Source organism: Apteryx mantelli, chromosome 3 (assembly GCF_036417845.1).
Source record: "Apteryx mantelli isolate bAptMan1 chromosome 3, bAptMan1.hap1, whole genome shotgun sequence".
Classification (NCBI taxonomy): domain Eukaryota; kingdom Metazoa; phylum Chordata; class Aves; order Apterygiformes; family Apterygidae; genus Apteryx; species Apteryx mantelli.
Genome location: NC_089980.1, coordinates 68,520,638 through 68,542,923, shown reverse-complemented (window position 1 = coordinate 68,542,923; position 22,286 = coordinate 68,520,638). Strand labels below are relative to the sequence as shown.

Sequence of the window (22,286 nt, the reverse complement as noted above, 5' to 3'; positions counted from 1 at the left end):
CAAAAGTGCACAGAAAATGAAGAAATGACAGGGAAAAGGCCACATGTCACAATAATTACTATAATTTGGTCTGTTATTCCATGGCTTTTTGGCTCAGCATTTGAGGCACCTGTGTTATTTGCCTGTATAACTAAAGGTGTTTCCTCTGCTTGTTTACACTGATTTCTAAACATCCTTGAAATCACTTGCTACAACATCTCTCCTCATCTTTTTATTACTTCAGTTTGAGCCACTTTTAGAAAGTGCTTCTTTCTATTTTTGAATAGAAAGAGTTGGGAGCCAGAAAAATATGTATTTGTTTGCCTTTCTATTTTTGGTTTGAAACTGTTGGAAGCAAGTAGGTGGTTTTCATTTTCTGTTTCAAGATCTTATTTTCAAACTAAAGCAAATACTATGTATTAAGAATGTTGTATTCCCTAAACTATTGCTTTTAGTAACAGGAAAATGTTCTTGTTAAAAATTCTTCTGAAGTGTGGCTCTATTTCTGGAAGTCCTTTCTTGCTCACTTAAATAGTCTTATACCCTCTCCCATTTCATTGAATGATTCTTTTATACACAGGATTTGGTTTTATAGCAACTTTGCTAGCACTAAAAAGTTGGCATATTTTTCTTCATCTTCTAAATTGCATGTATTTTTCTTCACATGTGCGCTCTACCAAACAAAAGAAAATCACTTAGGCAGGTGGCTCTTGGTTGTGTATACCAAATGAGATTGCCTACACTTTTGCCTAAACTGATAACTTCAAACTTTGCATATCTTTGGGAGGAAAAAAAAACAACAAAAACCACAAATCTAGTGTATGCTGCTGGAGTGTGCAGATTTTGCTCTCCAAAAAGGAAAACTGCAATTCACTGTAGAATAGGTAGTTCAGTAAGAGATCCCATCTCATTTAGGAAATCAGGCAGATTAGTGAATTAGAACTCCCAGAAATCACTGGGAATAGCTCAGCCTAAGTGGAAATCAAAGTTCTCTATATTTCTTTCAAAACTGAAAAAAAACAAACAAACCAGCTTTACCTATTCATTCTTTTCATTGTCTAAAACAAAACATGTCCATTAGTTTTATGTTCATTCCGTAGAAAAACTTGGTAGCTTCATATTAGAGCTCCTCATCACCAGTGGACTGGTGGACTTCTGTGCTAGTATAATCAGTTCACATAATATAGCATTATCTTTGAAAACGATCTTTTTTTGAGGGGGTGGGTTGGGAGAGGGGAGGGTAAAGTTGACAAGTCAATGCATTTTAACAGATTTTGCTCTACTGCCAAGACTAATGTTATGAAAGCATAATACAGAACTTTAGGAAACAAAACTTTCTTCTTTTACAGCTTTCCTACTGAGTTTGAAACCATTCATGGAAGCTGATGGCAGTGCTCTCGTAAGTACATCTGAAGTTATAGCAGAAATAGTGAGTCACTGGATAATTTGAAGGGAGTGTATGTTTGGGTTTGTGTCCTTGTAATCACTGAAGACAACATCAATATCCTAACAAGATCTTGCTTATGGGTTGGACCAACTGGTGAGACTGTTACAGCCTGCCCCAGTTCTGCTCTTTGAGTGACATGAAATCTATTGTATGGGCCTGACTCCAGGGGTCCCATCATTTCCAAGTCCTACCCTTCAACGGATGAGACAGCAATGACTTAGGACACACAAGCTTAACAAAGGGTTTTCTTAGATACATGTTTTACTCTTGTGAAGCTGTAAAAAATGAACTGATGATCATCGTTGCCTTTGGTGCCTTCTCAGACTCATGAGTTGGGAGTCAAACTTCATGAGGCATGAAGTCTGGCCTTCAGTATTAGTGCAATGACCCTGTTTTTGCTTGTATAAAATATTTTTCTTTCACCTAAAACAACCTCGTACACCTTTTTTACCCCACTTTTTTCTCTTGGGGAGTTTGCAGACTGCAGTCCCCTCAGTATTTAGGCAGAGCATCTGCTGCTTCTGGCAGAAGCATTCCCTAGGGGTAGTCCTTGACTGCTTCCTGACAGCTTCCCAGAGAGATCCTGCCTGCCTGCTGTTGGTTTCCAGCTACAGGACGAGTACTCCAGGCCACCTGTTTGGAAGGGAGGCTGAAAATAGGTAGCATCCATGCTACGTATTTGCATTTCGGGAATGAAAACTCTGTGCTGACAGAAGCCTCTCACTGAAGATGTCTCCTCTCCAGTACACTCTTGCTTATCCTTGGAGCCAGCCTGACACACCAGTGACTGCTAACAGTGCTAAGTCATACAGCTCCCTTTGCAAGTAGTCTGTGGATATATTTGCAGAGTGGAGGAGCATTGGACAGCAACTGTGCAGCCTGCATTTACGTGCAGGATAACCATCCCGTCCTGCTCAGCTCCCCAGACCTTAGTATACTGATGTGTAAGCCAAAACCTACCAAAAAAAAGATAAAAACTACCCTGTATTGCCAGTCCTGCACAAAAACTAGGACCCTAGCCTCCTAAAATTGGAAGTAACTTTAATGTTTTGCATTTATTTTAGAGCTTTCTGAGCATTATTGTTCTCAGATTTTCCCTGGTAACAAGAAGAGCTAGAAATAGATCTAACTTTTTCAGTTGAAGCTGTGATAATGAAAAAAATTACTCGCCATCAGGAAATAGAGCTATATAGAAAAACATCCACCATTGTCAGAGTCTTGGTAAAATCATGACATTTGGTTCTGTTTCAGGTCACTCCAGTGACTATGTCTAATAGTCACAGTATGTTAACTTATGAAACTTCTGTTACACCCCTGATCGGTACCACTGGTTTTACTGGTGAGAGCTCTGTATTCCACAGTCAGTATTTTCTCGTTGTTCTGCACTGCTGTTAATATCTCCTATTAGGAGTGAAATTTAAAAGTGTCTCTTAACGAATCATCACCTAGGTTCATGAAATGAAAGATTCCTGACTCGCATAAGACAGTTTTCAGAAGGGGAAACTTTAATTTGATTTTTGAGAAAAGATTTGCCAATAGAAACTTTCTAAAGTTGTGTGTTCTTGTGGAAAACAGACCTCAAATCCTGCTGGTGAGGCATTATATGAATTTGGTGGTAGATGCATTTAAAAATAGGTCTTCCATTGGGTTAAGATGAACAGAGTTTTACTGAAAATTGTTTCTTTATTTTATAAAATATCTATCTGATTACAAACACTGGTGCTTTGGGAAAAGGCATTGCTTGTGTTTCTTCAAAGATTGCCAAAATTTGGGAAAGCAGTTTTGTCAACAGCACCAGATTTCTTGGTATATTCCATTGCTGCAGTCTGGGATTAGAGATCGCTCTTATGAAGAACAAACTGGATATTTTTTCTAAGATGAGGATGTGACTTTTTTTTTTTTTTGGTATGGCTCTGAACAGCAATAAAATCATTAAAGTTGCTGAATTTCTAGTTTAGAATTAATTTGTTAAAGAGCTCTCTAACATTAGACCTTTTGTTTTTCCCTTGATAGAGAGGCTCAAAGGTGTGTTTTTTACTTCAGCTTTCTGGAATCCTGGAAATGAAAACCAGAAATGTAGCTTAATTGACAACATCTCACTCAGCAATGACTTTATCACATATTTGTCACTGATTTTATCCAGGCAAACTAAATGCATTGCTGGCTTGGGGAGCTGCCCTTCCCCCATTGCTTTCCCAACTTGTCCAATGAAATGTGAAGAGATGGAGATCCATCACCCCTGCCAACCTGCTGCAGAGAACAGTAATTGCTGCTGAAGAATAAATGCACATTTATAATTTTCTTTTCTGCTGCTCCAACATCTTACTAGGTAATCAGTTTCCTCTTCAGCCTATATTTAAGGCAGGCCCAAACTGATGATTTCTGTAATATGGATTTCAATTCTTCCTTAAGAGATGGGCCACAGACTATACTACTTTGATCTAGGTCATCAATAAAGTTAGTGGGAAGAACTGCTTCTTCCTCAGTTGTTTAGAGAGCCACATCCTGTCCCAGTGTTGCTCTTATCATTGTACAATTTTGTTATGTTGGGTAAAGATGATGAAGTGTCCCCACTGCAGTATCATGGCAAAGATGCAACATCCATCCCACTATGTAGTTTCTGTGCAAGGAGAGTTGATTCATATTTGTGTTTCTTAATGCCACCTTGGCAGCTCTAGACAAAAGTGATTAGTGACAGCATGACCCATTGATTCATGAAAGCTGTATTTTCTTTCCATGGGTCCTAAATAAGGCATTACTTTAATTGAATGAAGAAAAAGAGAGGCTTTTTTGATGGGGAAATATCAGAGACTCCAGTATAACTGATCTGTTTTCTCATTGCTTTTCTTTGTCTGTTGTCATGGAGAATAGACTGAGAGAGACAGGCCGTGACAGAATTAAAAAAAAAAAAAAAAAGAGCAAATGAAAGAACGAATACATGATGATTAAGCAGGAGTTTGGGATTATTCATTCCTGGTAAAGCCTCCCACAAGTGTGTTGTGCAGGTCATCTCAAATAAGCACCAGATAAGCACAAGTCTTTGTGATACACAGTTCTGCACTCTGATACATGCTACAAAGATAACTAGATAGAGAATGTTCTAGCTTTTGTAAATATTGATGATAGTGGTTTCTTTTATTATTGTTTCCAGATGGTGTAGCTTTATTCACCTTTAATTCACCTGTGAAAAGAGCCACCAAATCCTTCAAAAAATATTATGAAATAAGTTTATGTTTTCCTTAAAAGCTGGCTGGTCATGTAGAGAAAATACATTAGGGATGTTCATAACGTAGCTCTGCAGTGAATCGGGTAGCTACCAGCTTTGCATAGCAACATTGTGGCCAAGCACATTAAATTATAAGTCCTCTGTATCCAGTATATGTCATCCGGAGGTCTCAAAATCTTCCTAAAAATAAAAAAGGTAAATGATATTGTTCCCATGCTAGAGATGGAAAGGCTGAGGCAAGGAGAGGTAAAGTATTTGGTCCACAATCATGCAACTAGCCAGCTTGTCTAGGGAGAGTTTAGCCTAAAACCCAGACGTTAGATATCTAATGCCCTCTTTTTTGGTCCCTGGTCTTCTGTTTTAGTTTCATTTTCTATACATTTATGTGGGATGAAATATTTTCTATGTATACTGCAAATGAGTAAATATAATTCAAGTATGTTATTTTTACAGTAATTAAAATTCATATATATTGCATGGCAATCTTCTGGCATATTTATGTATTACTGTTAGGATAATCTGCCAAGTTTGCATTTTTTTTGGTTACTTTTCTTTTACAAACGTTATGAAACTCTTACTCATGTAGGGGGAAATACACTCTCTGTACTAATTTGAAAACAAGTGGAAAATACAATTTATTTCCTTTTTTAGGAGTGCTTAGAATGTGCTAAAGGACAATAAAATGCCTGATGTGAGCTTTTAATCTCTCCACGTTTGTAATTCCCCCTCATGGAGTGTAATGAAAATTAAAATATTGGAGTCCTAACTTTTATTTTTTTTAACTTCTAAACACAGAATACAATTCAGGCAAACATAGCGTAGAAGCTGCTCGTGGGTGTGAAACAGGAAGCACTAGTGGATAGACACACGTATAATAGAGTTACGTTTGCTCTTGTTCAACTACATATACATCAATTTTAATTAACACATTTTATGCTTCAGCTACAAACGTCCTTTCAGCTGTGAGTGCGTTATGCGTTTCCATCCTGCATATACCACCAACATCACCACCACGTCCTTCTCTAGCTTCCCCCTCCCCTTTCTACACAAATGTTGCAACACAATCTGAAATTTCCTCTTTTCTTTCCTTCCTGCATTTCTTACAGGTTCCCTTGCGTCAGAAGGCAAAAAAGAAAAGTCAAGGTAATGAGTGATTTTTTTTTTTTTCTTTTCTTTTCTGGGTTCCTCTTTTGTTATTTTCTTAGTGTGTCTTGTTCTTGGGAGGGTGAGGGTTTTAAAATGCTTCTTAGCTGGTGGAAGATTGCTTTTAAACTCCGCTGATTTTTGCACCAGTTCTGAAAAAAAATGACAACGTGCTGTTCCTTTGGACTAAATCCTTGTGGTATGTTAATTGATTCAAAGCTGGAAATCAGTGAAGTAGAATCAGACAGATACATGCACATACACACACACACGTTAGTGGTTTTCATGTACTTGGCATAATAGTTTTCTCTAGCTGTGACTTAAATAGATGTATTGTTTTTTCAGTGCAGCTGTGTGAAGGGCAATGTATGCATGCTTCTCTTAAAAGGATCAGAGGATATATTTTTAATTTACAAAAAGTCATATCATCTCTATCCGTGGTTATCTTAGCATTAATCAGTATCTGCATTATCTATAGCTTACTTTTGTTTTTATGCATCAGAATGCCTTCTCAAATGAATTTACAGCATTATAAAACTGCGTGACTTCTAAGTATATTTTAAGATATGCTTGGGTGACTCTTAAGATCGCTAGCTAAGGTTGATATCTTTAATTGGCAGTAAAATCTTTTCTGGTAATGTACTTTTAAACAAGCAAAACACTGTATTTTAAATGGCACAGGGTTCTTTATAATGAGCCGACGGAGGATATCATGTAAAGAGCTGGGACAAGCCGATTGCCAAGGATGGCTCTACAAAAAGAAGGAAAAAGGAGCTTTCATTGGCAACAAATGGAAAAAGTTCTGGTGTGTGCTGAAGGAGTCATCGCTGTATTGGTACAGCAGTCAGCTGGTGAGTACAGTGTCCATCCGGCTCTGGGTGGCTGATTAAACGGGATCTGCTGGCACTGAGAAAAAAGGAGTTGGGGGCACAATTTAAATATACCCTAGAGAAGTACAAATGTCTGGATTTATTTCTCAGCCCTGATATATCTTATGATCTGAGAACTGTCTGTGTGAATGTGAAACATGCAGAAAACTGTTTTCTAGTTCAGTAAGTACTTGTAAAATGTTAACTTGTCTGTTCTGCTGTTTGAAGAGCTGCTCTTCTCAGGCATTCAGAGCATTCAGTTCAGAGCGTTTCAACTGCTCTTTTGGCATTTGAATCTGGGAAAGGTTTTCCTGGGTTGGGCAGTCTACAGACACTTGCTATCAAGATTCAAAATAGGAACACTTCTTCACTTCTAATGCAATTAATTTTCAGAAGTCTCTCTCCCTCCAAGCCTTCCACCTTCAGCTTCATCTGTTTTCTTTTTTTTTTTAATTTTGATTTTAATTTCATTTATTTGTTTGTTTGTTTGTTTGTTACCATTTGAACTGATAGGGTTGCAAGTATGAACATTGCAGTTTTGGCAGTTTGTGATTATTTCACTCTTGGTCTTACTGATGTCTCCTCCAGGGCATTTTAATTAAAGGTTCTTGCATTCTGCTGATTTTTAACTTCCTGCTGTGATGAATCGGGGCTAAAAGTCAAATTTGCAGAAGGACACTGTTTTCAATTCAAGGTCCAGTTTTCTGTTCAGAAGATGAGCTTTCCCCAGGACAGCTGGCATACATAACCACTTAATGTGTGAGTGGCAAATAGTCCAAGATAAAGAGCAGCAGTCCCTGAATTTCTGTAATCAGCTGAAGAAACTAGGAATTAAGAACCAAAAAGGGGAAAAAAAAACCGATGTGGTGAGAAAGCAGAAATGGAATCCAGGGTAACTCTTTAATCCCCTTTCCAGATGACTATCTCCACAGCTGACAATCCTCACTCAGACTGTCATCTAGGGCACTGCAGACGTTCTACCTGGATTTTTAATGAAAGGTTATGGCTGAGTGCAAAGTAATAGTGGGTCCTAGGGAACAGCTGAATGTGTTCCGGGCTGTTTGCTATGGCTCTGCTTGATGGGGCAGAGACGGTGCCTCGCACATGCTAGGAAGATTCAGACATAATTATTCACTTCCCTTGCTTGCACTGCTACATCCCAGTAATCTAGCACAAAAGCTCCTATCATATTTTAATGATGGATTGACAGAGCCCAGAACTGGGGATTTCAGAGGATTAGGGGATACTAACAACCAGCAGCTTCAGTGTGGAATTGTGAATGGTTATCAGGTTTTCTAAATGCAATAGGCTGCTTTGGATATCAGAGTGTCCCAGGCCCAGCTCAGAATGAAAGATTAATGAAACCTTTATTCACTCTTCCAACATTTTAACAAATTAAATGGAATCTGAATTTTTTCCACTGGTTTATGTCTATTCCAATAATGCCCATAAAATTTCTTACTAGCCTTTTCATTCAAGATCCAAATAAAATAGTTAAAATCATAAAAAATATAAAATATGAAATAAAACTTGTCAGGTATGCAGTATCCACTGTGTTCCTTTCAGTTGTGGGTAGAGTTTATTTTTAACAGGATAAAAACTTTAACTGACTTTTCTTAGATGACATTTAAAGACAGTACCGTTCTTTTGGGGGAAAAGTGAAAATATTAACTCCGCTGGTCTTGGGCTGTTTTTTTGTGGTGTTGTGGTAGTCTGATGAAGCTTCCTTTCAAGACCAAGTCAAATACACACGTGAAGAGAAAGAAAAGAAATAGAAAAAGGAGAGAGAGAGAGAGAGAGAAAGCCTTGTTTTTCCAATGCTTGCAATATTTCTGCTTGAAAGACATGGACTGACAGATACTTGTCAGTCACACTAATAGCTTGCAAACTTGTATTAGCATTGGCTGTTTTAAATCTCTGCTTGAAGTTGCCAGTCTGGCCAAGCAGTGTTATGAAAGGTAAGCTGGCTGGCTAATCAGGCCTTTTAGAGATGAAAAGTGTCAGAAAGAAATTGTTCTGAGGAGTAATCAGGCTGGGAAAAAATGAGGCAAGATTAGGCAAATTTGCATTACAGGAGGAGAAGGCTGGGACCAGGGGGATATGCAAAGTCTTCTCCTTCCCTTGCTTTTTGTGGTCTGGCTAAATTCCTCTCTCAAGATCCAGAGAAGTCCTGGTCATGGCAGGTCCCAGTGCTCCTAGACAGCATTTGCCAGTCAGGTGAACTCATTCTTTTAGTCCATACCCGCTCTCCTGTTGTCCCTGAGTACCCCATGATAAACAGGGTTGAAGAATGGGCAGCAGCCTCATTCCGATTTATTTCATACACTTGGCTCTAAAGAGCTCATCCAACTTCAAGACACTCGGCTTGTGTCAGCCCCTGACTTTTCACCTATTGCAGTACTTCTTTTTAAACAAACTAGCTGGTAGCACTTTTTTGCTTTCAACTTCTGCAGACTCATGCACAATTTTATATAACAAAACTGAGGTTTCTTTGGACAACTTAAAGTGCAGCCTCTGCATAAACCTAGATTCAGGCAGTTTGCAGAATCACAGTAACTATGGGGTGTTGAAAGAAGGGGAGGTGTTCTTTGTTAAGATACACTCACTTAAATTGATTAGCCCACAACCATGTTTAGTACAGCTCATGGAGTTATATTTGAGATGAATTTGACCCATGTATTTTCACAAATATTTTTGCCTCCAGATTTATGAAGCAGATATAGCAGTGATATATTCACTGGCTTGCTTGATACTTGTTTTTACTTCTATATAAGCCTGGTTTTAATACTGTCTGCTGTTCCGTTGCCTTCAGAGGAGGAGTCCTATGACAGGCCCTCTTAGATATTGAAGTGAAGGTTGGTAATGGTGGACTTGGGCTGAGGTCAGGTGAATGTATCAAGTCAGTTTACACTTGTAGATCTGTCTGACCAGTTTCACTATTGTAAGAAACAAGAATGTTTTGTTAACCATGGTGTAGAAACGCAGTCAGCCAGACACTGGCAACTGTAGCATAGCAACAGCAGGGTGCTGGACCTAACCTTTTTTTTCTAATGGAGCTGGAGGAAAATAGGAAGTGGGTGGAATTTGTAACTGAACATGCATTATTCCAGATTTCGGTAGGTAACCTCAACTGACATCATGTTCTTGATGAAGTCTGTCTTAAGGCCTCTAAAGCTCTGGAAGTTTCTGTTGCTCTGATTTAATTTGCCTTCAGATCACTCCGGTTCTGGATCTTTCACACCAGGCAGATTGGAGGAAGCAATATAGGATACTTCTGGTGACACTTACAGACAATAGTTCCTTCAACTTAACACAAAATACATTGTGAAAAAAATAATAAAATGCTGAGAAGGATCATTAATAGCAGACAACCTGAGAGTCAAGCTTCTCATATACTGAAAGCAAACCAGGGCAGACAGGTAAATGCAGAAGAGCTTTAAACTAGCTAGCTGAGGTCCTGAGAGTAGTGAAGCCAGGGCAGTGTCAGTGGGCTTCGATAGACTACTCTGAAGCTTTTCTCCATGTATACTTGCTCTTTCTGTAAAACATGGGTATGCTTACAAATGGGACAGGGAAAGTTTTATTGAAACATAGACATACCCCCAGTCTGGGGAAGGGAAACCATTTGGGCTAGATGGAAACAAAGAAGGGTTGGTTTTGCAATGGAAACACAAAAACTTTTAGGAAATAAATTCAAACTGTCAGACTTTTTGGGGTGCATTCAGGAACACTAGACTCCTTGGAGAATTGCTCTTTGTTAGTGTCTGTTTTCCTCTTTTTAGTACTGTTCTATATAGACAGCTGTCTTGAAAACAAGCGTTTAAAGAGGAGACTGATGCTGGACCACTCATACTGAAACCCTTGAGTGAATCAGTACTTCTGCATGCGAAGAGGGGTGGAGGGGGAAGATCAGCATGTGTAACACTGGACTACTCTCTCACAGAATCACAGAATAGCTGAGGTTGGAAGGGACCTCGGGAGATCATCTAGTCCAACCCCCCTGCTCAAGCAGGGTCACCTAGAGCACATTGCACAGGATTGCGTCCAGGCATGTTTTGAATATCTCCAGAGAAGGAGACTCCACCACCTCTCTGGGCAACCTGTTCCAGTGCTCTGTCACCCTCACAGTGAAAAAGTTTTTCCTCATGTTCAGATGGAAGCGTCTGTGTTTCAGTTTGTGCCCGTTGCCTCGCATCCTGTTGCTCGGCATCACTAAAAAGAGTCTGGCTCCATCCTCTTGACACCCTCCCTTCAGATACTTGTACACATTGATAAGATCTCCTCTCAGCCTTCTCTTCTCCAGGCTAAACAGGCCCAGCTCTCTCAGTCTTTCCTCATAAGAGAGATGCTCCAGTCCCCTAATCATCTTTGTAGCCCTTCGCTGTACTTGCTCCAGTAGTGCCACATCCCTCTTGTACTGGGGAGCCCAGAACTGGACGCAGTACTCCAGATGGGGCCTCACCAGGGCTGAGTAGAGGGGGAGAATCACCTCCCTCGACCTGCTGGCAACACTCTTCCTGATGCACCCCAGGATACCATTGGCCTTCTTGGCCACAAGGGCACATCGCTGCCTCATGCTTAACTTGGTGTCCACCAGCACTCCCAGGTCCTTCTCCGCAGAGCTGCTTTCCAGCAGGTCAACCCCCAACCTGTACTGGTGCAGGGGGTTATTCCTCCCCAGGTGCAGGACCCTGCACTTGCCTTTGTTGAACTTCATGAGGTTCCTCTCTGCCCACCTCTCCCACCTGGCCAGGTCTCTCTGAATGGCAGCACAGCCCTCTGGGGTATCTTCCCAGTTTTGTATCATCAGCAAACTTGCTGAGGGTGCACTCTGTGCCTTCATCCAGGTCATTGATGAAGAAGTTGAACAAGACTGGACCCAGTACTGACCCCTTCAGGCTTGCTGAAGTCGAGGTAGACAACATCCACTGCTCTCCCCTCATCTACCCAGCCAGTCATTCCATCACAGAAGGCTATCAGATTGGTTAAGCATGATTTCCCCTTGGTGAAGCCATGCTGACTACTCCCGATCACCTTCTTGTCCTCCACATGCTTGGAGATGGCCTCCAGGATGAGCTGCTCCATCACCTTTCCAGGGATGCAGGTGAGGCTGACTGGCCTGTAGTTCCCTGAGTCCTCCTTCTTGCCCTTTTTGAAGACTGGGGTGACACTGGCTTTCTTCCAGTCTTCAGGCACCTCTCCTGTTCTCCATGACCTTTCCAAGATGATGGAGAGTGGCTTAGCAATAACATCCACCAGCTCCCTCAGCACTCATGGGTGCATCCCATCGGGACCCATGGATTTGTGGGTGTCAAGTTTGCCTAAATGGTCTCAAGCCCAATCCTCCTCCACCAAGGGAAAGTCTTCCTTTCTCCAGACTTTCTCTCTTGCCTCCAGGGTCTGGGGTTCCTGAGGGCTGGCCTGAGCAGTAAAGACTGAGGCAAAGGCGGCATTCAGTAACTCTGCCTTCTTTGCATCCTTCGTCACCAGGGCACCCACCCCATTCAGCAAAGGCCCCACATTTTCCCTAGCCTTCCTCTTGCTACTGATGTATTTGAAGAAGCCCTTCTTGTTGTCCTTGACATCTCTAGCCAGATTTAATTCCAAACGGGCCTTAGCCTTCCTTGTTGCATCCCTGCATACTCTGACAACGTTCCTATATTCCTCCCAAGTGGCCTGTCCCCCTTTCCACTTTCTGTATACTTCCTTCTTCTGGTTGAGTTTTGCCAGGAGCTCCTTGCTCATCCATGCAGGTCTCCTACCTCCTTTGCTTGACTTCCTACTCATAGGGATGCACCACTCTTGAGCCTCTCATTTCATGCTTGTTGCAAAAATGTGAATAGTGTTGGTTGGAAAGGGGCAAAGCACTAGTCTGCTCTGACTTGTGGATCTTTATTCTTTTGTTGGATAACTTGGCTGTGTTTTACCAGTACGGTTGGAATCCTATAGTTTTGCAGGATATGTTAATGATGGTTGTCATGGGGATTCAGCTAAAAAGAAATATAAAATTAAAGGGATGCAGGCTGTGATCTACTGTCACTATTTATCTTTGTTGTTTTTTTATTCTCATTCACTGCATTTAAATTGTGTTTCTCACTCCATCGTCTTTGCCAGAAGCTGTATGATAATTGCAGTCTTTTAGAACAAAAACCTTTCACCTTTGACTTTAGTAACTGGCTGCATGAGTGATAAAAAGTCACTGATGTCTGCTGACTTTGCTGAGGGCTTCAGGGACCTCTGGTCCAACATGTTACACAGATTATCCACAGTTCTTTGGATTGCCTCACTGGTGTACTTGTCAGAGAGAAAAAAGACTAAATAGGTTTGAGCACTGAACTGCTCCTCCAACATTCACAGGGTCTTCTGGGGGCAGTGCCGAAACAGTGTGATGAAACTATCAGGAATACCTTGAATTGCAGATTGGAGCTGTTCCACAGTATCTGGAGATTTTCACTTTACAGCGCTAATTTTTTTTTAAATCTTTCTGTATCATTACAGTCACTTTAAACATTGAAAAATAATTATTAAATGATTTAATAAAACTCCAAAAGCCACAAAATTTATACAGTGTATTGAGGCAAGCTAAAAAAAAAAAGTCATTAACCTTTTTCATTGATTTCCTCCATTTTATTTCATAAATATCTTTGATTTTTTTTATGTGAAAAATCTTTTGTCAAAAAGTGGTTAGTTTTCTGTGCCCCAAGTATTTGCAGAGACAGTTGTTATTATTGAAATTATTTTCTTACAGTCGGCAAAGCAAAAAGTACAGATTTATATGTTAGGCTAACCTGCATAAAAACCACAAGATGTAACAGTTTATTCTTTTAAATATTATGACTAAATAGGAACCAGTTCAAAGTTCTTTTAATCTAATTTTTAGGGCTATTTTATGACATTGCAACGAAATCTGAAGGAAGCTTGACTGAAATGCATGAGTTAAATAATAGCATATTGAACATTGCATTAAAGATAATATTTCAGAGAAGAGAAAATATTTAGGACTTCTATACACTTTCAGTGTCTTAAATGCCATTTTTACCTCAAGAATGACTGTGAAGATGACTTCCACATGTTCTGTTCATAGTGTTTATTTTGGAATTCCATTTTTTGACTGCAATGACACTTGTAAGGTTTTACTGTTATGCTTTTCTTTTCCTTTTTTTTCCTCCTTCCTTTTGTCTGATACTTAGGGAACTACATATCCATCAAAATCCTGCTTTCTGTTATATAGATAGCACATTTGGGGTGCATACTAATGATGCTTTTTTTTTTTTTAAAGGAGGCATGGTTCCTAAAATTCACACCATTAACATCCCTCCTTTCTTTCGTATATAAAAAGAAACATTAAACTTTACTTATAAATTAACATGGAGGGGGTAATCACTGATAGAATTAATATAAAGCCTGAGAGTGATGCATTCAGCAACACCTTTTACCAACTTGAATGTGCCAGGTTACTGCATAAAAACTCTGGAGAGTTCTCTACAGTAAAACATTTTCAATTGGTAAATGTAAATTACTGAAATCAATGCCTATAGATCTATTTCCATGAGCAAATTAAAGAGTAGTCCTCAAATTTAGATGCACATTGGCGATGTCAGTGATTCAGGTCCAAGTTCCCACCTCCACATTGGTGGGACTATCCCAGGTGAGTGTCCCTACACTGGGTTATTGGGTCCTAATGATTCAGGAACCCAATGAATATTCAGGTAGTTGTATAAAGTGAAACTGCATTGACAGCAGAGAGAGATGGTGTTTTATGGACTTATCTCCTTGTAAGTGTCTGTGCAGCATCCTAAACAGTTTAAAGGGTGCAGTCGAGATCAATGGCTAATGCTCCAATAGATAAAACTGACTATCTATCTGAACTGTTATTGTAATCGTAACATATAAGGTCCTCCCCTCTCTCCTCTCCCCCCCCCCCCAAAATAAAAAAAAATTGTTATCCACCTGATGGCTTACATATCTAAGGCATGCGTTCACTGGTATGTGGGCGAGAAGGTGCCCAGGTATATTCTTTTCCAAGAGGTCTTCTGAATCTCTCTCTTTTTTTTTTTTTTTTTTATGTTGGACATATTGATATTGTAGAGAAACAATGGCATTGTATATATTTCTCATCCAGTAGTGTGTATAATAATGGCTTTGATACCACATGAACTGCTTTTTTAAGGTTGGTCTCTGGTGTTTGTAGACTCATCTTGGGAACCAAACAATAATTCCAGTCTGCTTACAGTACTCAGCCCAGGACATGACCACCCTTTTTGGTACAGAAATCCACAATAGTACATTCTCTATCTCTAGTACAATAAGCAGCCCATGAACAGAACTTCTCATTTACTTCCCCCTACCTATTTATTCACACCTATATATTTGTTGTACTATGGATCTGGGATGGAAATATTAGCTTAAGATCTAATTGATTGAAATATTTTATATATGTAAGAGTTTTTGAAATTTTAGCTTGTTACTTTTCTCTTTTCTTTAGACAATTGGTATGTTGTCTCTGTTTAGACTTACTAAATTCTGATTTGTAGAATGGAAACAAAAGTGCCCTCAAGCCAGTCTCAAAAAATGTTTGACAGGTACAAATATAATCAGAGAACGTTAAAATCCACAATAGCAAATAGGTAGCTTTCTGTACAAATGAAGACAGGTTGTAAAATCAAAGTTTTTTTCAGTTCAGATGCTGGTGAACATCACTGTTTCTTCTGTATTGAAAGAAAAAAAATCAAAAAAATTCCACGACTTTTTTTGTCCTGGAGCTACCAAAACTGGTACTGGTGAACATGCAAAATATAAACTACTCATATGAATATTTAATGCATGTAAACTGGAGGAATGATGGTTACACTGTGATTTACTGTATACCAAAGAACAGATATGCAGAGGTGCTGGGAAGCCACCCATTGAAATATCCATCCTCTATCCATATTTCAATTTTCTGAGCTTTAATGTGTGAAAGTATAAATCTCTAAGACTTGACTCGATGAGCATCTTTTTATAGATGTTCGTATTCATGCATAACGTGACTTGAGATGCTGTCAGTCATCTTCATTTAGCCTCACTCTTTGTAATTGTTTTGTATATTTTACCTGCTTTAACTGAATGTACATTTTCAGAATTTTAATGTAGCTAGGGGTAGGGTCTGGGAGCAATAAAGAAGCAATTCAGGAATGAAAAATTTCCATATTTTGGAAAGCACAGTTTTTCATCATATTATATGCTACATTATTGCTCCTCTTAGGAGTCTGTTGTGTCTGATCAGGAGGTCCAGGTGAATGAAAACAGATACAGTATGGAAAAGATTTCAGCTACAGACAGCAGGGATGTGAGGCTAACTAGTAACTTTAGTATTTCTGGTACCACTTTTTATCAGAGTCCAGCTAACACAGAACAGCGATGTCAATACGCATGAATCTCTCTCCCCTCCAAAAAAAGGAGCTAAATCTGCATTTAATCTCACATCTAAACAGTCCACTTGAAATGGCCTTCTAGCTTTTGTTATCTACTGAACCATGTCTGCAAATTTTGAGGGGGAATGATAATTTGGGTGGCCAAAGCCATCTGGGGTAGGTTGGTACTGTTTAACAAGGGAGCTCAGCTGTCCAGGACTGTCCCTTGGCAGTGGCAACTTTTCAAGTAGTGGGGTGGAGGCAGCCTTTGTCTCCTCAGCCTCACTTACATATAGGCGTATATAAGCAAGCCTATGAGGTGTTCTGTGTTAGTTGTTATCCAGGGGAGACCTTCCTCCACCTCTCTCTTGGATTTAGTGCACTTTTGAATTCACTTTGCTGCACTGAGGGTGTATATCACTCACCACTCTTCACAAGCAAACTGATAGAGCTTCCTGCCATGAAATCTCTTTTTTTTCCCTATGTGTCTGGGTACTGACTGCAGAAAGCAAACTCCTTTGTCTTTCAGTTCTCAAATGCTGTATTTGTTAAATGGAATAGCATGGGATAGCTGCTAGTCCAGCACAGAAGTCCACTTGCTATTGCTTTACCAATTCACTTGTCCAGCCTCTCTCAAGAGAAGAATTTATGAATTCCATTTGGATAATACAGGGCTCTTACAAGACATTTTTCCTTGATCTAATTCTGCCCACAAATCAGGTACCTACAGTTGCTGGCACCAGCAGCCTGGGAAAACAGACATGTATTTTTCAAATATACACAGAACATAATTTTCTGTGTTGTTGTTATGCATCTGTATAATACGTACGCATAGTATATAATGTCTTGGATTAAATACTTGCTCCTCTGAGCTTGTGTGTGAAAGCCAGACCTGAAAGGATGACATAATCCTTATTGTTTCTGATCTTATATTGTTTATCTCTTTTGGGAGGCTTCTGTTTTTAGAGAGTTTAATAGTGTCATTTTCCATGGTATGCACAGAAAGCCTGGCTGATCTCTTTCACAGAATCACAGAATGGTTGAGGTTAGAAGGGACCTCTGGAGATCATCTTGTCCAACCCCCCTGCTCAAGCAGGGTCACCTAGAGCACGCTGCACAGGATCGCATCCAGGCAGGTTGAAGTATGTTGTGTGATCAGTGATTGCAACACAGGAACTGGGTTCCTCCACCTCCTTGCTGCTTTTAGTCCTGGTTTGACCCAAATTTAAATTTTGCCCTTGACAATTTCAGACTCTGGACTAGACTTTTGACTAATCATGAATCCTAGATAAGGGTACTCTGATGCACATGCTTTGGGGTGGGCAGGAGGGGGAATCTACCTCAATGCTCTTTATGAGGTGAGGATCCTTCCTCTTCTAAGCTTTTTGATATTTGGAGGTGTACAGCAAATCCTGTGCTTACATCCCACCATTTGCACAGACAGAAGTGGTGGCTTTCTAGTGTCCAGTACCTGCATAAATAGTAGCTGGTGTAGGAATATTTCTTGTTCCCCAATATCAGCCAAAAAATTGTGTGTTAATCTGCCTCCATGGTGCTGAGAATATATTTACACAGTATAAAAAGCTGTCAAAAACAAATACTCACATGTTAAACACTAGTAAACTAGAAAACTGTAGTGCTTAACAATTGGTTAATGTGGGGATTTTTTTTTAATTGCAGGCTGAAAAAGCAGAAGGATTTATCAGACTTCCAGACTTCAGTGTGGACCGAGCAACTGAATGCAAGAAAAAGCAGTAAGTTTGTCTTTTGGCCCCAGTTTTGAATGAACAGATTTCTGCAAGGTTGCAAAGACTTGATTCTTAGTAGTGCCTGACAATGAGGCTGTGGGGAGCTTTTCTCATGTATGAATAATGAGATATTAATTGAGCTACTGAAGGAAAAACCTATTGCAAAAATATTTTTGAAAATTCTGTACCAGATATGTTCTTATAGTCTGCTAAAATGACAATTCAAAAAAAAAATTATTAAGCCAAAAGCTTTTTCTTTGTTCACCGTTGACAAATAGGAAATAGTCTATCTTAGATGCCTTCTCTTAGTAGGGAGGTCAAGTGAGGCAAATGATGCTGCTTCCCTCTGAGCTGGGATTATTCTTTAGACTGCTGTGGTGCAACTGACTTTGGGCTGTACTTGAAACCTCCAGTTGTGCAGGGAATGACAACTTTGTTTAGCAGCGTAAACATTTCAAAATATTCTCTCCAAACTCCATATGTATCATCGGCTTCCAGCTGCTTCTGAGTACACTTCAAGGGTTTGGAGGGGTATTGCTGGTGTTCCAAGTTACAAAGCTCGACATCATTTTTATTCTGGCCCTAAGAGAAAGCCTTCTTTCTTCTGCTCTGTCCTCATGCTGAGGTTAGCTGTAGGCATTCTTGAGATTAACTGTGGGCTTGAGTTCTCAAAGAAAAGGGCCCAGATGCTTTGAATATGGGGAGGTCCATTTGGTTTTCTCAGAGGAAATGCTGTTGAGTCACAACACAAAACCAGAAGCAAATGTTGCCATTGACTTCTGTAGCTGTTGGCTGCCAGTGACCGGGAAGAAAACACATGATCATCACTTACTTGGGGTTGAGTAAATCAGGAGACTTGCAAGGACCGATCTGGGCTTCTTGATTAGCTGGGTCCCAGTCAAATACTGTATGCTTCCACAGGACAAATGTAAATTCATACAACAAGGAATAAAAAAGAGAAGCCACACAATCTCAGGACTGGAGACTACATTTTAAAGACTCTGAAAAGTCTTACTGATAGATATTCAACTAAAGCATAGTGTGATGCTGAGACTAACAGGTTAATGTATGGCTATAAATCACCAGAAATGTGATTATTATCATAATAAAATATTTGGTTTTAGGGTCTGCAGTTCAAGATAGATGTTGATAAACTGGAAAGGGTATTTTTCTGGTTATAATCATTATAGATTGAGGATCTTTTTTGGCTTTATTTTCAATATAAAGAAAACTCATATCAATGCAGGGAAAATATTTAATTCAAAAGCAGTGTATGATGTCTTATTATTGAAGTGACATACCTACCATCAGAACTGATCAGGCATCATGGGAAATCTGCCAGTCAGTACAGGAAAACTTGAAACCTTTTCTTCTGTTATGCAATGCCAGAATATTTCAATTGGCTAGTTTCAGTTTCTGTCATTCATTGTTGTTGATGACTTTTTAAAATATGGAAACAGTAGGGAGTCAGAGATCAATTAATTTTACATATTCCAATTAATAGTTGGAATTGATGGTATTAACTTTTCAACTGCTTACAACAGCCCCCATCTCTATGGACCCTATTGTCTTTCACTCAAGAGAGCCTCTGCTGTGCTTTGGTAGAAGGCTGGGTATTGTGGCAAAAGGATACAAGGACCAAGGGTGGATTCCTGGGATGTGAGAAGTTTGGTTCCTAAAGGAGCTCAACCTGCCTTTTTTTTCCTGACATGTCTTCTATGTTGTGCACTTCCAAGCACGATCAGTTGCTGGCAAGCTAGAAAGCAGTTGGTATCATTCGGAGAGCATAAGTAAATTTCCCCTTTTCTTTCCCCTTTGCCACTGGAAGGAGCAGCTTCAAAACAATGTTAGTATGGTAGAACTGCATATAAGAAATGTGGTTTCTTATGTCAGTTGATATTTAAGCTGAAAATGTTCTTTCAAAGTTGGTGCTCCACTCTCAAGGCAGTGTTAAGAACAAGCACACTGGATCAGACCAGGTCCATCTTGCCTAGTATCCTTCCTTCCAAAGTGGCCAAAAGCAGATGTTTAGCAAAGAGTAAAAGAGTAGATAAAACATATTTGGTTATTTCCTTAAACTGCTCCTCTAAGCTTTGAACAATTTACTGATCAGAAGCTTCCTGAGCCATAAGTAGGCCTGTGTATTTATTAACTTCTGGTGGACTTCTTTTCCACCAATTTCAATAGATTAAGCGTCTCTTAACAGCATCCAGAATGTCCTGAGTTGGAGCTGTGGGACATAACTTTTGGTGTGTGGAGTACCTCCGTTTTGTTTGTTTCAAACCTGCCACTTAATTGCCTCTTTGCATCCTAAAACTTACATCAGAAAAGACAGGGAAGAGCCAGTCCCTAATCACCTTCTGCATGCCATTCATGATTTTATCTCTCCCTTCCCTCAACCATCAGTTTTTCATGCTGTAGGGTCTTAATCTGATTAATCACTCATGGGAGCTGTTCCGTATCTTGGACCATCCCTGTTGTTTTCTCTGAACCTTTTTCAGATTTACTTTATCCTTTCTGAGATGAGGGAAGCAAAACTGCACACAGTATTCAAGATGTGGTTACACAGTGGATTTATATAATGGCATAATGAAGGTCTTTGTTTTATTCTTTATTCCTTCCTTTTTTGTTTCTGTACTTTATACCCTTTGTATAATGTTTGGTCTATGAAATGAGTTTAAAATGGACTTGAGTTTTAAGGAAAGAACTATTTGGATGGATAAGCTGATCCAGATTAGTATGATGGAGTGAATAAATATTTTAAATAATTCATTTAGCTATTTTTTTCTTATGTAAACTAGTTTTCTTCATACATCTTTTATTTTTCTTTTCTTAAAGTGCTATTAAGATCAGCCACCCACAGATCAAGACATTTTATTTTGCAGCAGAAAATGTTCTGGAAATGAACACGTAAGTAAAAGCGAATGACCATGTTTCATCCTGTCTCACATCTTAGAACACTCACTCTTTGAAAGTTCATACTCTCACTGTCAAGCAGTTGTTGACAAAGTTATTCTAGAAGTTACTAAATCTTTTTTTGTTTTCTAGTTATTATATAGAAGGTAACTACTTCTAATTCAAGTTGAACATCTTATTCTATTGCTGTATGTTCTGGTAACTTGAAGATTTTTCTGTAAGATATTAGAAATGGAATATTTGTTCACTAATTAAAGTTGAAATCAGAATCTTGTTATTAGCCTAATTTTGATATTAGTCTTCTCCAAATTTGCAGGTATAAATCTCTTTCCATTAAAGAGGTGTCAAGACTTGATAGCAATTTCAGCACCTTGGGAGGAGTAAGGGAAGAAAGGAGAGAGGGAAAAGTATAATATACTTTTATTCCAGAAATGACCTAGGACTATGTCAGTTAACAAGGTAGTTAGATATAAAGAGCTGCTTCTTTAATGTAAATAAGCATTTATTTCTCTGCCAAACTATATTGCAATTAAATGATCCTTGTGCCAGGATCATTCTTCTTTTCACAAATGTCCATAGGAACAACAACTTATTCATGTGGTTGTTAATGAAAGAAAGTAAAACTGGGTATGAGTTTTGCCATTTTAGAAACCACTGAGCTATCAGAAACAGATTTTACTTGCTAGTTTTGGCTGATTTATATGCATCTGATATCTTCTTTGTCTTTACTGATTCAAATTGTAGGCTGTTCACAGTGCATTAAATGGCCAAAACTCAAATACAAAGCAGCATAATTTAAAAGGGAAGAGACTGACTCAGTTGGTCACCTCTATGAGAACCTTCATAGACCTTTTAGTCTTCTTTCCATCTATAAATACGAGACTTGACACACATTTACCACAAAGGAAAAGGAGAGAGGTGAGGAGAATGTGTGTGACCTTCTGAAATAGCTATGGATGTAGAAAAGTACTTATATTATAGATAGATCTACAATACTGTACAAATATGGGTATATATTTATAAATCTATATTCTGTAGATACATACATGTAGCAATATGTTGCCCTTTGCAACTTGGAGAAGTGTAGAGCTTGTTGATGGGGAAATAACCATCCTTTTCTGTATAGCTGTGTTTCTTCCCAGGGCTCCTGAGTAGAGTGGGAAGTCCTTAAAGCAGATGGGCTGAGGAACACCAAGACCGAGCGACCACTGGGCAGAAATATTTCTGTAGAGAAAGCAACCATTGTTGAGACATGAGAGGGAAGGATATAAGCACAAGGAAAAGGAAAAAGTAGATCTAATGGAGGACACGCGAGTGTTAACAGCCAGTTTGGAGCCCAGCTGGAGATCTTCAGAGTCTTAATGACACTTTTGAAATGTTTAGTCTCATGTGAGTGAGTGATTGAAATCTATGCAGGTGTCCCAGCCCTTACACCCTGAGAACGATTTTCTTTAAACTCCACTTTTCAAGTAAATTTCATTCGGGTTTAAAGCTAGGTAGCCTAGCGTTAGAGCATCTTGCACTATACTGCACTAGTACTAATTCCTCAGCATTGTAACCGATGAT

The 22,286-nt window shown here is 39.3% G+C and overlaps 1 protein-coding gene across 1 annotated transcript in view; it reads left to right on the top strand.

Moving 5' to 3' along the window:
- Nucleotides 1–4,874: 4,874 nt before the first annotated feature.
- Nucleotides 4,875–22,286, top strand: part of IPCEF1 (interaction protein for cytohesin exchange factors 1) — a 41,185-nt gene continuing 23,773 nt past the window's right edge. Inside the window, exons 1-5 of the mRNA XM_013943526.2 lie at nucleotides 4,875–4,898; nucleotides 5,759–5,795; nucleotides 6,477–6,646; nucleotides 17,737–17,810; nucleotides 20,643–20,714. Coding sequence (XP_013798980.2) covers nucleotides 4,875–4,898; nucleotides 5,759–5,795; nucleotides 6,477–6,646; nucleotides 17,737–17,810; nucleotides 20,643–20,714 — 377 coding nt within the window. The remainder of the gene's footprint in view (nucleotides 4,899–5,758; nucleotides 5,796–6,476; nucleotides 6,647–17,736; nucleotides 17,811–20,642; nucleotides 20,715–22,286) is intronic.